The sequence below is a fragment of the Hippocampus guttulatus genome, chromosome 3 (genome assembly GCF_054856545.1).
Source record: "Hippocampus guttulatus isolate MCC_2025c chromosome 3, RoL_Hgut_1.0, whole genome shotgun sequence".
Taxonomy (NCBI): Eukaryota; Metazoa; Chordata; class Actinopteri; order Syngnathiformes; family Syngnathidae; genus Hippocampus; species Hippocampus guttulatus.
The window spans coordinates 25,670,847-25,685,020 of record NC_141263.1 but is presented as its reverse complement, the minus strand read 5'-3'; the positions used below and the strand labels follow the sequence as shown (position 1 = coordinate 25,685,020).

General features: G+C 43.7%; 1 protein-coding gene across 2 annotated transcripts in view; it reads left to right on the top strand.

Moving 5' to 3' along the window:
- The window catches only part of nav2a (neuron navigator 2a), an 81,157-nt gene that overhangs the window by 36,618 nt on the left and 30,365 nt on the right, over window positions 1-14,174 (top strand). For both annotated transcript variants that reach the window (XM_086107682.1, XM_086107681.1), the window contains exons 8-11: window positions 981-1,090; window positions 1,160-1,268; window positions 3,202-3,606; window positions 7,787-7,909. In XM_086107682.1, coding sequence (XP_085963808.1) covers window positions 981-1,090; window positions 1,160-1,268; window positions 3,202-3,606; window positions 7,787-7,909 — 747 coding nt within the window. The remainder of the gene's footprint in view (window positions 1-980; window positions 1,091-1,159; window positions 1,269-3,201; window positions 3,607-7,786; window positions 7,910-14,174) is intronic.

Below are 14,174 nucleotides of genomic sequence, written 5' to 3'. Positions count from 1 at the left end.
CTGATAGAGGATGAGGACTTTGATGGATTTCTGGGTGATGATTGATCGAAAAACGTGAGTACATTGTACGATGGCTAAATAAAATACAACGGAACTCCGTTTTGCTTCGTTGCCTTTTTAAAAACGTGTTTTTAGCTTGTATCTGTATGTCTTGGCATGCTACCGTATGCTACAAGCTAACGTGTTTTTAGCGTGCGCGCATGCATGCCGTATGTTTAAGCTGACGTATGTTTTACCACTTTAAAATTGCGCCCAATAATACAGTGCGTTTTGTCTATGTGTCAAATACAGAAATAGCACCCATTAATGAGACTGCGCCCAGCCATACGGTGCGTCGAATGGTCGTGAAAATACGGTAACTATAATTATAGCTTTGATTTTCAAAAGCGACTTTCAATTTATTTCACGATGAGTCGAAAGAAGGATGTTCAAGTCGTCTGGGACTTGTAGTCCTGTGAATGTGTGTCGCACAAAGTGACGTCATCCAACAGCAGCCAGTAAAAAAGCGCCACCAGATATCATCGCGCTCCTCGGCGCCGTTTGGGAATATCTGATCTAATTGGAAAGAAAAACTCTGAATTCTTGATATACCGTGCAATATATTGTGGCCAAATGATCTGATAACAATCTATGAACGGTACCATAATTGTGAATGCTGCATATTGGTGTATATTTTTTTTTCAGCAAAATTAGCAGGTGGGCGTGTCCAAGCCAAGTTAGTCAACCATATTATCCCGTCTGAAAGAATAACTAGCCAGCGCTGCTGGGGAAAGTCAAAAGGTGTGATGCCTCTATCAGAGATAAACTTGACTGGCATTCGGTACTAAGCTACTCATATTGCGCCCCGGTCACAAGACGGGAAACGCAGCCGATTTAACTCTTAATCAGGTTTATCCCTCTTGAGTGGAATACCGGGGACCCAAAGGCGCCGCAATTCGGAAGGATGGATTTGGTGCATTCAATTCGATATGTCCCCGTAGATCCCAAACGGATGGCGACGGAGTCGCAAGCAGCGAATCCAGCTCGGTAGCAAGAGGCGGGGATGTTACCTTCAGCAAGAACCACCAAACCTCCATCGAGGAGCTTTCAGGTTGGTGAGCGCTCTCCACGGCAGCACTTTTGTTTTGGAATCAAGATGTGCTGTGCTTGCGATCCAAAGGGGAAGACCCAGAGACGAGGCGCTTGCGGACTGTTAAAAACATTGCGGACCTGCGCCAGAACCTGGAGGAAACCATGTCCAGCCTGCGAGGAACTCAGGTCACACACAGGTACGCAACTGCTCTCTTTTAACAAGGCAACAAATCCAAGATTTCATGAAAAGGCTTTTATTAATTTACTGGTATGTTTCTTTTAGAGATTATTTTTGTTTGAATTCATTGTAGGTTTTTGTGTTGAGTGAAAAATTGTGTTTTACAGCAACAAAAAATCTAAAATCATAACTGGGTTGGCTTTTCGGGACATGTTAGGCCAAAGCGTATGTCTGATGAAACAAGTCCACTCCTTTTAGCCAAAAGCGCTTTGTTTTTGAATGAACTCAATTTTATTCCGTCAAGTGGTTGCACAAAATAAAATAATCTGGATCCAGATTTATTATTTTTTATTTTTTAATATATGTATAGTCTACAAGCAGATTTATATTCTACTATCATGGAACTACTCGACAAAATAAAATTGAATAAATTCAATACTCCATTTTTTTTCATGTACAAAAATAAAATTAATAATAATAAAGCACTGGAGCATATTGTCCTGGATGTTTCCCAAACAAGACATAGTTGATGGTTTTTACATTCATGGTGACAAAGATACTTGGATTTTTAAAGGTGCCTTACGTGGAAGTAGGTTGAATGATAAACAGGCTGACTGATTTCGGAGAGTGACTGATTGACTTCATGGTCAATAGACTGTGTCTGTCTAGTTTTACAGGTATTAGCTTTTCTTGTCTGCTCTCTCGGACTTCTTCTGAGGGAACCTTTGACTTTGATCGCCGGGCACGTCTTTCATGCTGTCTTTGATTCAAGGTTTAGCTCTAATCTCATTTTCTGCCACAGACTCTCGACCTCTGCTCTGGCCTCACATCTCTGTGTTGACGCAGCTGTCCAGATCTAGTTTAGCGCAGGTTTGGTTTCCGGGGTTTTTGGAGAGTTTAAAAACTTGAGCGACTTAGCGCAGGCATTATCCCAAGCCTAGAAACAGTTACATTGATATTGGACCCGATGCGGCAAAATGATTTATAAAGGAAATTAACATGACCCTAACGACAAACCCAAATTCTCCATCTCAAGAGATTTGAATAGAACAAAACAAAACAAAATTCACCCCTTGAGTAATTTAAAAAAAAAAAAATTGGGAAAGTGTGGGGCGTTGAAATTCTAAACACTTTTCCTTTGCTTCTGTGGACACCCGAGTTGTTGGTTTTTTTTTTTTGTTGTTTTTTTGGTTGGTTTTATTTCAATGTGAGGAGGTTTAATCATTTTTTTGCGGATTTGAAATGACATGCAGGACAAACATAATACATAAATAATAATAAAAGTTGGAATGGATCCACAAACATTGGTTTGCTGTTCTGCAGTTTTGTGCTGTCCTTGAATCATAATTTTTATGCAAGATAGCCCTTTGCAGGGGGGGGGGGGGGGGGTATGTGGTTATTTTCTTGTTGTTTGCTTTAATCTCTTTGTTTCTGACTTGTGGGTTTTTTTTATACATGCATATACAGTGGTACCTCTACTTAAGAACGTCTCATACAACATTTTTAAATTATGCAACGTCTCAACAGGAAAATATTGCCTCTTGTTACGAAAGAAATTTCAAGATACGAAAAGGTAAAAATACTGTGTGGCTGAGTTTCCTGAACGCAACATACTTATCGCTGCTCTTTGTGGGGGGCTTGGAACGGATTAGGGCATTTACATGGAAAACACATCTCTGCTTACAAAATTTTCGAGTGAAAGAATTTCTTCCACAACCAATTAATTTCATAAGGAGAGGTACCACTGTGTGTTGTGTGTGTGTGTGTGTGTGTGTGTGTGTGTGTGTGTGTGTGTGTGTGTGTGTGTGTGTGTGTGTATATATATATATATATATATATATATATATATATATATTTATTTATTTATATATTTATATTTTGCAAAACATGTCGCCTTATTTTCACATTGATCAAACATATTTTCCATTCAAACGTTCCTTCTGTCTCCTCAGCACCTTGGAAACCACTTTTGATGGCAGCGTCACCACAGACATCAGCAGCGGTACCAACAGCAGTGGAGGGGGGAGAAGCATCTTAAGTCTTACCTCCGCCAGGCCCTCCTTGTCCTCGTGGCGACTGGGTCAGTCCAGCCCTCGTCTCCAAGCGGGTGATGCCCCTTCTACGGGGAATGGATATGCTGGCCGCGTGGCAGGCGGCCAAGCTGGACGCTACTTGTACCCGGGGCACCTCAGACGGCAGCTGGCTGGCCGGAATGGGGGCCTCTGCAGCGGGGACCTTGGAGACAGACCCGGAGAGGAGGTAGACCTTGATGGGCTCGCCATGGAGGTCACTGGATACATGAGTGATGGCGACGTTCTGACCAAGAATGCATCACGCACTGACGATGTGACCAGCGGGTGAGTAGATTTGAAAGAGCAGAAAGAAAAGTTGCCAGCAGGGGGCAGTGGTGTACCTTGCTTACTGTTACTGCCTGCAGTTCCAATTGTTACTTCATGCAGATCCATTCATTCGATTTCTGGAGACTATTGTCCATGTTGGAATAACTCTTGCTCAAATTTTGGCAATAGCGCCACTACCGCTACAAGCACCTCGTATTCAGTACACAATGTCAGTCAGTGTGTTTCATTCAATTCAAACATTTAAAAGCAAAATACAACAGAATGTACAGTGCAAGACCATGATTTTGGAGAAGATGATTTTAAAGATGTTTTGAAAGATAATGTATGATGCGTATTGAAAAAAAAAATTGGCTGACAATATGATCCAATTTTGATCGATTCTTGACTGTGGTCGCATTGCAACAAAGATAGCGGGCATGTTGAGGAATACTGTACCACAATGACAGTGTCAGTCAAAATAGGCAGTATTTGTGGTCAGATTTTTTATACGTATATCTCGAGCATTGTATTTCATGAGATTGTGCAAGTGTACTTAAAGTCGAGCACTGTGATTCCCAGAATGCACTACTGCAATCGTATGTGTGTGCATGCGTGTGTGTGTGTGTGTGTGTGTGTATAAGACATGTTCAAGTCATGTATTTGTTTTTTTGCGAATCGCAAGAAACGGCAAAGTGCACGACTGACAAAACTGCCTTTTATTTGATTCAAATGAAGCCGGTTGACTGGATGTCATTTTATTGCCTTGAGAGTCGAAACTGCCAAGCCACAATGTGTGTGTTCTAATCTGCATTTGTCTACATGTACACCGTGTGTGTGTGTGTGTTTGGTGAGTGGCTTTGCCCCGAGGCTTAAATATTTATAATACACACAGAGTGATGGGTGCCCCCACCCCCTTTTCAGCCTGGAGGCTATTTAGTGGTTAGCAATTTCACAAGCATGGTGGCGTCCACTAACTGGTTCTTCTGCACTGAGGTGGCATATTTACCCAAAAAGGAGGAGCTTTCCTTTGGATTATAACCCTATAGGATATCTCTTGATAACTCAACCGGTAATTCTGATGAATAGTTGACAACAGATTGCCGTGCTTGCTCAGGTTTTTAAAATATCGTTTCCACAATGTGAAAGAAGTTGATGACCGGTTGTGCAAGAAGCTGCCCAGTCCTGTATAAATGTGTTATTGGAGTTCAAATGCTCATATGGACAGGTAAATAGATATGATGATAATAATAATAATAATAATAATAAAATAATAATAATAGGGCGGCCCGGTAGTCCAGTGGTTAGCACGTCGGCTTCACAGTGCAGAGGTACCGGGTTCGATTCCAGCTCCGGCCTCCCTGTGTGGAGTTTGCATGTTCTCCCCGGGCCTGCGTGGGTTTTCTCCGGGTGCTCCGGTTTCCTCCCACATTCCAAAAGCATGCGTGGCAGGCTGATTGGACGCTCTAAATTGTCCCTAGGTGTGAGTGTGGGCGTGGATGGTTGTTCGTCTCTGTGTGCCCTGCGATTGGCTGGCAACTGATTCAGGGTGTCCCCCGCCTACTGCCCGGAGACGGCTGGGATAGGCTCCAGCAACCCCCGCGACCCTAGTGAGGATCAAGCGGTTCGGAAAATGGATGGATGGATAATAATAATACGTGAATACTGTTCAAATGTTTTATCAAATCGAAGTAGCTCGTGTTAAAAAAACTTTCACCATAACTTTATGTGAGGCAGGTTTGTCAATTGTACTGCTTGCAATGATAAATTAGCATATATTCACTTATGAAACCATCCAAAACATTTGAAAACATGTTTATCTTAAAATTGTAACGTCAGTTTTGAACAAATATTCTCCAGTTTGGTCAATTATAGGCCTGCAGTTTACGATTATTTTCATTATCGGTTAGTCTGTTGGTTACTTGATGAATTATTTGGTTAATCGTTGAATTACTTGAATCTGATTTAAAAATATGTATATATATTTTGGTTGCTTTATTCAAAAACAGTTTCAGTTTGACAGTGCACAAATGCTCAAGCGTAAACCGATTAAGATCCAGTCACGAGTTTGTTCCGTCGCATCAGAAAATCGGCAAAAATGTTGCTCTTGATATTGACTGTTGATCGGCTAAAATTCCGTGGATTTGGAAAATTTGAAATTCAAAGGTCCCTAAACGACAAATGGATTTCCAAAATAGATGGCGATCCATTTGATAATTGATTAACTTGCCGATTCATTGTTTAAATCGTCGCAGCTCTGGTTCAGTGTCAAAGGAAGAGAGATGAGCCAATATTTCCTTTTTCACCCAACGCATTTTTTAAAAGCACGCTCTCTCAGCTTAGACGTACCCGGCGGAAAAGCTGAATTGATTTGGCATTGTCCGAATGACTACACACCTGTCTGAATCATCTCTCTGCCTCCCGACTCTTTTGCCCAACGGCCCCCTCGGTCCCTCAAACAACCTTTTTAGCTGAGGGCTAAGTTGCCTGATCAACCTCTACGATCCCGATCCATCCCTCCCTCCCTCCCTCCCTTGCCTACCCCTTCTCTCTTCCTCTCCCCTCCTCCCCCCTTCCTCCACCTTTTTCGTCGACAGACACGTGTAGCTGCATACCTACACTGAGCTCGCCTCGCGCACATTCAGCCCGCACATGGACACGCGGTCCAAACAGCCTGTGTGCACTCACTTCTGATAGCGCCGCGGTCCGCTCTGTCCTCACCTGCTGATTTGATGCAAATAAGGATAGATCGAACCGAAGGGCAGCATTGAGAACGGACGCAACTTTTGATTTGGGAGATTACATTTGGACCAACCATGTTTGAGGCCGAAAGGTACGTCTCGTCGCTCGATGCCAACCCTGGTGACTTGGTGCTCAATTAACAGCTTTGTTTTGGAGAGGCGCTGCTGAGTCAGCCCATAAACGGTCTTGTTTAGGCACGTTGGTCCCGTTGTCGGTTACAGGTTAACAGGTTTCTGAGAACTGCAAGAGGCTCACTCAGGCACAGTGGTTCTTTTTTATTTTTTTATTTTTATTTTTTTTTGTGTATTCGTGCGTTTGTGGCATTCTCAATGTTCCGGCAATGCCTGTTATTTATGTGAGATCACATAGACAGCGTAAAAGTGGTATTTTCAGTAGACTCGTATCCTATTATTGTTTTCAGAGGTAATGTTTTAGTCAGCAGTCAAAAAAAAAAAAAAAAAACCAAGTAAAACATAAAAGTGTTTGTTTGCACTTCAAACAGCACATTTGAGGCCTCTTGGAATTGTTGTCATGTTCTTTTTTCGAAATGAAAAATATGACATAAGAACTTGGATTGAAGAAACGTTTCGCGTTATTCAATCAATAAATGTCAAACAATGACAAAATACCGTATTCCACGTACCATACTCAAAGTTTCGGCTGCAGGATTTTTAGTTGTCTTAATTTCTGTCCGGCAGGTCAGATGCAGCCCGTCTTTAAGTTTTGTCCGCACAAGGGAAACACTGCCTGTGTGTACTGTACTTTTCGAGTCTTCTCACACCAAGATGAACCAGAAAGGCTTTATAGTGTTCAAAATCTGGCTGGGATTATTTTTCTACTCACTTAACTGTAAAAACAAGACCATCAGAGTCCCACACAGAAAAGGCATTCAGCCGGCCAACGGTCCAGCGTCAATTTAAATCAGCAAACATTTGATTGAGTTACACCTGGGAGAAATGTGTCAATATTTAGCTCCATTAGGAGTCTCCTAAATGGGTCAACATTTGGCGGATTGGTCAATGTTGTTTTAGTTGGAGTGGGAATGTTTGTGTAAGTGCTGCTGACGGTCACCCTCCGACTCGGACAACCAAAAGATCCGATTCTAATCCCGCTCATGAAATGAATGCCCTGATTATCCGCAGTTGCGCTTACCGTACTCGCATGTACGCTGTATTATTATTATTTATTGTTTTTAGCTTCACTGAACATCAATTCAAGCCCGGCAGTCCGTCCAAATATTCCAACGGATCTCGTTGACAGACCACCGTTGTTTTCCGTCAGCCGCTTGCGAAATGTGTCTTCACTTCGACTTGACTGCTTGTTCTCGCCACTGCCGCAGAGGTCCCAAATGTAACACGAGTCGTAAAACACGATGAACTGAAGGGCTGAGCCCGACTTCAAAAGATTTCCCGTCTCCTTTCGAGTCTCTGTTGAATACGCCGTTGCGATTGTTTTACAGCTACATGACGGATGGAGGCTTGGGTCTGTACACGCGGCGCTTGAACCGGCTGCCTGACAGCATGTCCGCCGTGCGAGAGACGCTGCATCGAAACGCGTCGTCCGGCCAAGGAGATGCTGACAGGTAGGTCGACGACATCTCACGTTTTTTTTAAACCACAAACGAAGAATGACTCTCCTGGTTGCCGAGCAGCCATACAGTGATGTCTAGACAGTGCAAAGTCATCACCCGTGGTAATTGATTCACCACTGGAGGTGCTGCTAAGGGGAGTTGATCTTCTTAAACAGTTTCAGGCCAGCACACTGGAAAGCACACCAACACATCATCGTTATTTGTTTCGATCCAAACCGTCAGCTATCTTTCATTTAACGATAGCTTACAAAAATTCTCCCTCCATTTGTATGCCATCCCTTGTGATCAAAATATGAAACGCCTTCAACATGATGCAGTTCTACAATCGTGCAACCGATATGCACGATACAATAAATATCTCTGGTAGACGCAAACAAAACCAAGTGCGGTTGTGCAAGGCTTTCTTAACTGTTTTGCAGTCAGGCAAAGGCAATGTTTTCTGGTCCTGGTTTCAGGTGTTGCAAGCTGCCCCCCCCCCCCCCCCACCTTCCCCTATAAATCCTCAGGTGTGGCTAATTTCCTGTCTTTGTGACTTTTAACCTCTGCCCCGTGAGCTGCCTTTTGCCCTTATACACACAAGCACACGGACGCGCACATAAACACTTCCACAAACCTTCACAGTCAACTCCTCCAGTCCACAGTTGAGCCGTAACATCAAGTGGCCCACAGCTCGCATTTCATCTCTCTCGCCTTCCTCACTAACAGCTTTCCTTGTCTTTCTGGAGAACTTTCATCCTCATCTTAAAGTTGTTTTTTTTCTTTTTCTCAGAACTGACAACAAGAGGGAAGCACAATTATGCTCTAAAAGTCACAGTCTTTTCCTTTTTTTGAACTTGTTGAATATGTGCTTTTGTGTTTCTGTGTGGTCCAATTGACCAAGCAGCCCAATCGTGTGTTTTCATGGAAGCTAATCATCTTTGTGAAAAAAATAAAAATAATAATAAAAATGAAAAAGCAAAGGTTGAGCTGTTGTGATTAGGTGGAAGACTGAAAGGGTAAAGTTCTGAGTTTCTGTTGAGTATCTCTTCTCCATACTTTATATACTGTATATATATATATATACCTGTACATATATATATATATATATATACATATTACATATTCTCCATATTTTCGGAATATGTGTCATACTTGTGTATAAACCTGTTTTATTTATTGACGTGGTCTTTTGCGATGTGGGGGGAGGGGGGTGTCAGGTGTCGCTTGTTGACCCCAGGACCAGGAGGGCACGGGCTTCAAAGAGCATGCCCTCGCAGTGCGGAGTGTTTGAAAAACCTTTTAAGCTTTCACCCCAAAGCCTCCACATGGAGTTCAATGTGGACTAATGAAGAGTGAAAAAGACGCGGCGCCAGGAAGCTTTGATTGGGTGTCTTGTTAAGATCCCACAACGCAGCGCTAAGCACCTTTTGTGTTGTTCGATAACAAATTGAATACTGATCAATAACGCTGTTTTGTAATTTTAAAAAACGCAATGTAGAAGACACATTAAAACATAGCCCAGTTCCTGTTAGTGGTGAGGTAGCTGCAGGGGAGGGCAAGTTGAAGAGAGGAGGAGGATCTGCGGGAAGGAAGGGGCGGGGAGAGGTGATGGATGGCCTTCAAAGTAAATTGGGCAATTTTCAAAGTGAGGATGGGGATTTGGTGATTACACCAGCAGCCGAGTAGCGAACCAGTCTAAGTTTCTTGAGTGATTTACGAGAAAGGTCACCAAAATTGAGGAGTCTCATTAAAATTGTTTAATGCGTTTCTAGTAAGAGTGGACAAAATGTGGGATGGTGAAATTGCATTAACTGTAAAGTATTTATGGGAAGGTTTTTGCCAATACGGACTCAACTGATGATTAGAATGGGCCTTAGGGCGGAGCCCTGGGGCACACCTGTAGTAATAGGGAAAAACTAGGATGTGAAAGACTGAAGCTCAAGCTGTAGTCTGGCCTGAGAGGCATGATCTCATGGGTTGTGCCATTTGAATTTAGTCTATTTTCAAGTCTATTTGTGTGGGAGATGGTGGAAAAGGATGGAGAGTAGCCCGGGGGTCACCTGCCATGAGGAGACCATTGGTTGTTTTCGTCAGTGCAGACTTGATTCTGTGCCGTGATAATCTCAGAAAGCGGGCAGATATTGTCAGTACAGATTATGGGTTTCATGAGCATTGCAGAAGAAGCAACGGTGAGATATCTGCTTGATATCCTCGGACATGGTCGGTGCCACTGTCAGGTGTGGACAGGAAGAAACCGAGAAGAGTCATTGACATCTGCAGCTGGAGAGAGAGAGAACGAGAGACGAAGGGATCTTTAACGGTCTCATCTGATTTGACTGCTCTTTGTTGAAGCAGACAAAAGAGTGAGTGATGTGAAACTGGTTTTGCTTCGCTGTTGTTGTCTGAACTCACTGGCCACAACATTGAGTACAGGTGCAAGTATCAAAAAGTCTCTCTTTCTATTGATGATTATACCATTGAATAAGGTTCGCATAATTCATCAAATGACGATATTACAGCTGATCATTAAATTAACAAAATATACAAACTGAGCCGATCTGATATCTGATAGGATCGGTGTAAAGTCGTCTCAGTCGTGGATCATCCACACAGCGGATGTTTAGGCTAACTTAAATGTCCTGCGTTGGCCTTCTCAAAGTTCAAAGCTTATTTTCCATGAAAGTGCAAACATTGGGGTGAGGCTTGCCGGCATGATTATGTCTGCCCACATGAGGTGACGAATCATTTTATTGTCAGTCTGAAGGCTGTTTACAAATGTTTTGCTCGGTGCATGAATGATGGTTCATTGTCAGACGTGCGGGTTGTCTGTCAGTAGCTCGTTTCCTCAGCCTAAGTGGCGCTTTTATCTGCGACACCTGCAAAACAGCTCCAGTTTGCCCGCGAGCAAGAAGAACGCCAAAGAAATCTCTCGCGAACCATCCATCATGTCGCCGGATAGAGTAATCAGATTATTGTCAGCAATCAGTGACATCTAAGCAAGACACAATGTGTCATTATTGTGATTATTATTATTATTCTGCCTGCAGTTGTAAATCTTTGTTCCTGACAATGGTGTCAAAATTGACTTTGCACAAACGGGACAGGCGGGAAACCGTTCCATTTGGAACAGAGCAGACATGCCTTCTTCAACATCATTTGTCTGACAGATGTTTGCTACGCTAATCATTTTCACATTCAGGACTGGATCACGGTATCGTCACTCGGCCACAGAATACGAGTTGACAAATACCTAAACTGCCTTTGATACGCGTGGGTGATTTGGCCTTTTTGACCTTGGGGTCAAGCAATCTGCTGGAACAGTATACGGTATGATTATACGCAAGATGTTATGTTTGGGCTTGGCAGAGGTTTTCGCTACTGCGCGCTCTTGGAGCAACTGGTTGTCATCGTTCGATTCATTCACTCCTACGTCTTCCACTTTTGTGTCAACATGTGGTCAGAAAGTATTTAACGGGAAACCAAATCTTATGTGGGATGTGATGTTCGAGCCAGTCTTTTTTCCTCTACAACCAGAGTATCACTGCGGCAACACGCTTCCAAAAAAGCAGAGGCAAGCCCTGACAGAAACCTGTCCCGTGATAGCGTATTTTGCAATAGAAATGCTCTATTTTGCAATTCCGAAGCGGTCCCAATCAGATGAGACGCACATCCACTAAAGATTTGCCTGCGCTAAGGTTGTTGATTCTCTTGTCTGGACTTGAGTAGGTCCCCCGTTGGCCTCATGCACAGGAAGAGCAAGGCCACGTATCTCACCCTCTTTCGTGTTTCGTGTCTGTCCTCCCTTCATTCACCTTCACAGCATCTTCTTTTGCACCACAGATTTTTTTTTTTTTACCTTAGGTCGAGTCTGTCTTCCTCACTTCTTCTTCCCTCTAGTCTCGTTTTAATGAGCAAGCAAACCTGGTCCCTGTAGTGCGAAGTCGAACTATAGATGCAGCATGTGTGGCGTTGCCTCCAGGCCCGGCTTGGAAATAGCAACAACCTGTCAATACTGACCCCAGCTGCTGTTTCAGGAGGCTTTGCTAACTTGAGCCCTGTTCAGCAGCGTGTGTGTGTGTGTGTGTGTGTGTGCGCGCTCGCTGGGCTGAATTGTTTACCTACTCTAGAATAGCACAAGTTTTTGTTGAACAACGGTGGAAGGGTTCGTCAGTTTTGGGTCACCAGGATCATTGGCACCGCCCTCTCCGGCCATTTTAAAACCTCCGATTACTTGAATTGTTGATTTAAAACCACCCCGAGGTGACTTTGGTTATGTCTTACGTGTTATCTTGTCTACATATCTGTGTCAGTAGATTTCCATTTGCCTGAGGTGTCGCCGCAAGCTCTGAGCATGCTAGCGAAGCAGAATGAATCGATTGTCAGTGAAAAGTATCCGCCCGGTTGGTTGCAGTGTTTGCGTTCGCGTTGATCGTGACGCACGTAGCGTGCGGTATTGTAGCGACGACTCAAGTCATTGCAGATTGATGCCTTTTTTTTAAACTCTTTTAGGGACAGCGGTTACTACCGTGGATAGCTTATCACATGATCAAGTTACAGGGTGCATGAAAGCGTTAAAACTATGTATCTGTTGGTCAACGCTGCGTCATTGAGTTTGACTGTTAATATTTGCTCTGAGATATGAACAGCCAGCCCTCGTCATTGTTTGCTGTCTGCTTGCATTCATTGTACCAACATAAAGGCAAGCATTTCTTTTCTCCGGAATCCGAAATAAGTGTCCTCCCCCAGGCCATAAGAAAGCTGCTTTTTCGTGTGTGTGTGTGTGTGTGTGTGTGCAGAAATGGCCGACGGTCTTTTTTTCAGATATGTATTTCAGTTCAGGCTGCCGGGTCAAACGTTAACTGTTCCCCCATTGGGCTGCTTGGAATTTTACCATATCTGATAGTAGTTGCGAGAAATGAGTTTTAGGACCAAAGGCTTTGCATGACCCGCATCCCTCCTTTCTTTCTTGACACCATCACACCTTGGCTGTCTGTATGTAAAGAACAGATTTCCCTCGTTTGAGTTTCAAATCGGAAAATCTCTTCCAACGCAGGACGCACGCCCAAGAAACGGTGTTTGAAGGCAAGCAGAGAGCTCAGAGATCGGCTTCCAAGTCACCGGCCAGAATCTGAATGAAGTCACCAAGTAGATCCGGAATGAGGAAGAGAGCAAAGGAAAAGAAAAGGGTAGTTTGGATTTAAATATGTTTGCACAGTCGAATGGGGTGGTTTGTTCACATTTACAGTATCTCCCCCCTCCCATCCCCACGTTCCGGAAATGTGGGGACAATTCGTTTTGTCGCTTACTTGAGTGTGTCACGACACTGCAAACTGCTGTTGGTCCTTATCTTCGTGATTGTTCATCAATTCAAACATGCCTACCGTGTGTTGATACCACGGCGATATGTATTTGCCGATGCAGAAACAGGAAATAGCAAAATGGAAAAGGTTTTATTGACCCACGAAAAGTAGATGAAAGGACGACGTTTGTTTTTTAATCTTGCGGCGACACCGCAGGGCAACTGTTTATTATTTATTATTTGAACCTCGGGAGTCCCAAAACTATGGATCACAGATGTGCAGCTCGGGACTGCACTCCGTTTGAGCAGTCAGGTGACATGTGACTCCTTTTAAACTAATATGTGTGCTAGGAATTCCGTATTCAGACCGGTTGTGACTTTTTAAATGTCCCCTTTTTCAGTGCAGAAGTGGATTCAGTGACGCGTGGCTGTATTCGGTTTCATGCACGTCACGTGTGAAGCGTTTGCGTTTATAATGTGGATCCGGGTGAGCCGTTTGAATGTGACTGTGTTGACATATCAAACAGAGCAAACGCGAACGGCGCAGAAGGAAGTCTGCGTGAAAGCCCAAGCCACCCGAGCGTCTCGATCTCATGAATGCGGAGGGCAAACGTTTTCTCAAAGAGAGCGAGACAATAGGACCAGACATTCCTGAGTGTGAAGTCCGATCATGTCATTTCTCGTCAGTGCAGGGACGGACGTCTGTGCCATTTTCATTCCACACGCCTCCTGGTCGAAGGCCCGGAATGTGCCGGGGGTCGCATCTCAGCCGCCCCTCCCTTCCTTGCCACTTCGGGGTACGCCTACCATAAACAATTATAAATTGCAAAGGTGCACCAGTGTGAATAATTACAAATGTAATTCGACGGGACCAATCGTTTACATCACAGTTCCTGTCAGTTGTCCTTCATTCAGATTCGGAAAACTTTTGGCTCTCCTTCATGCTAGTTTGCAAAGCTAATTTGCGTGTAAAATAAT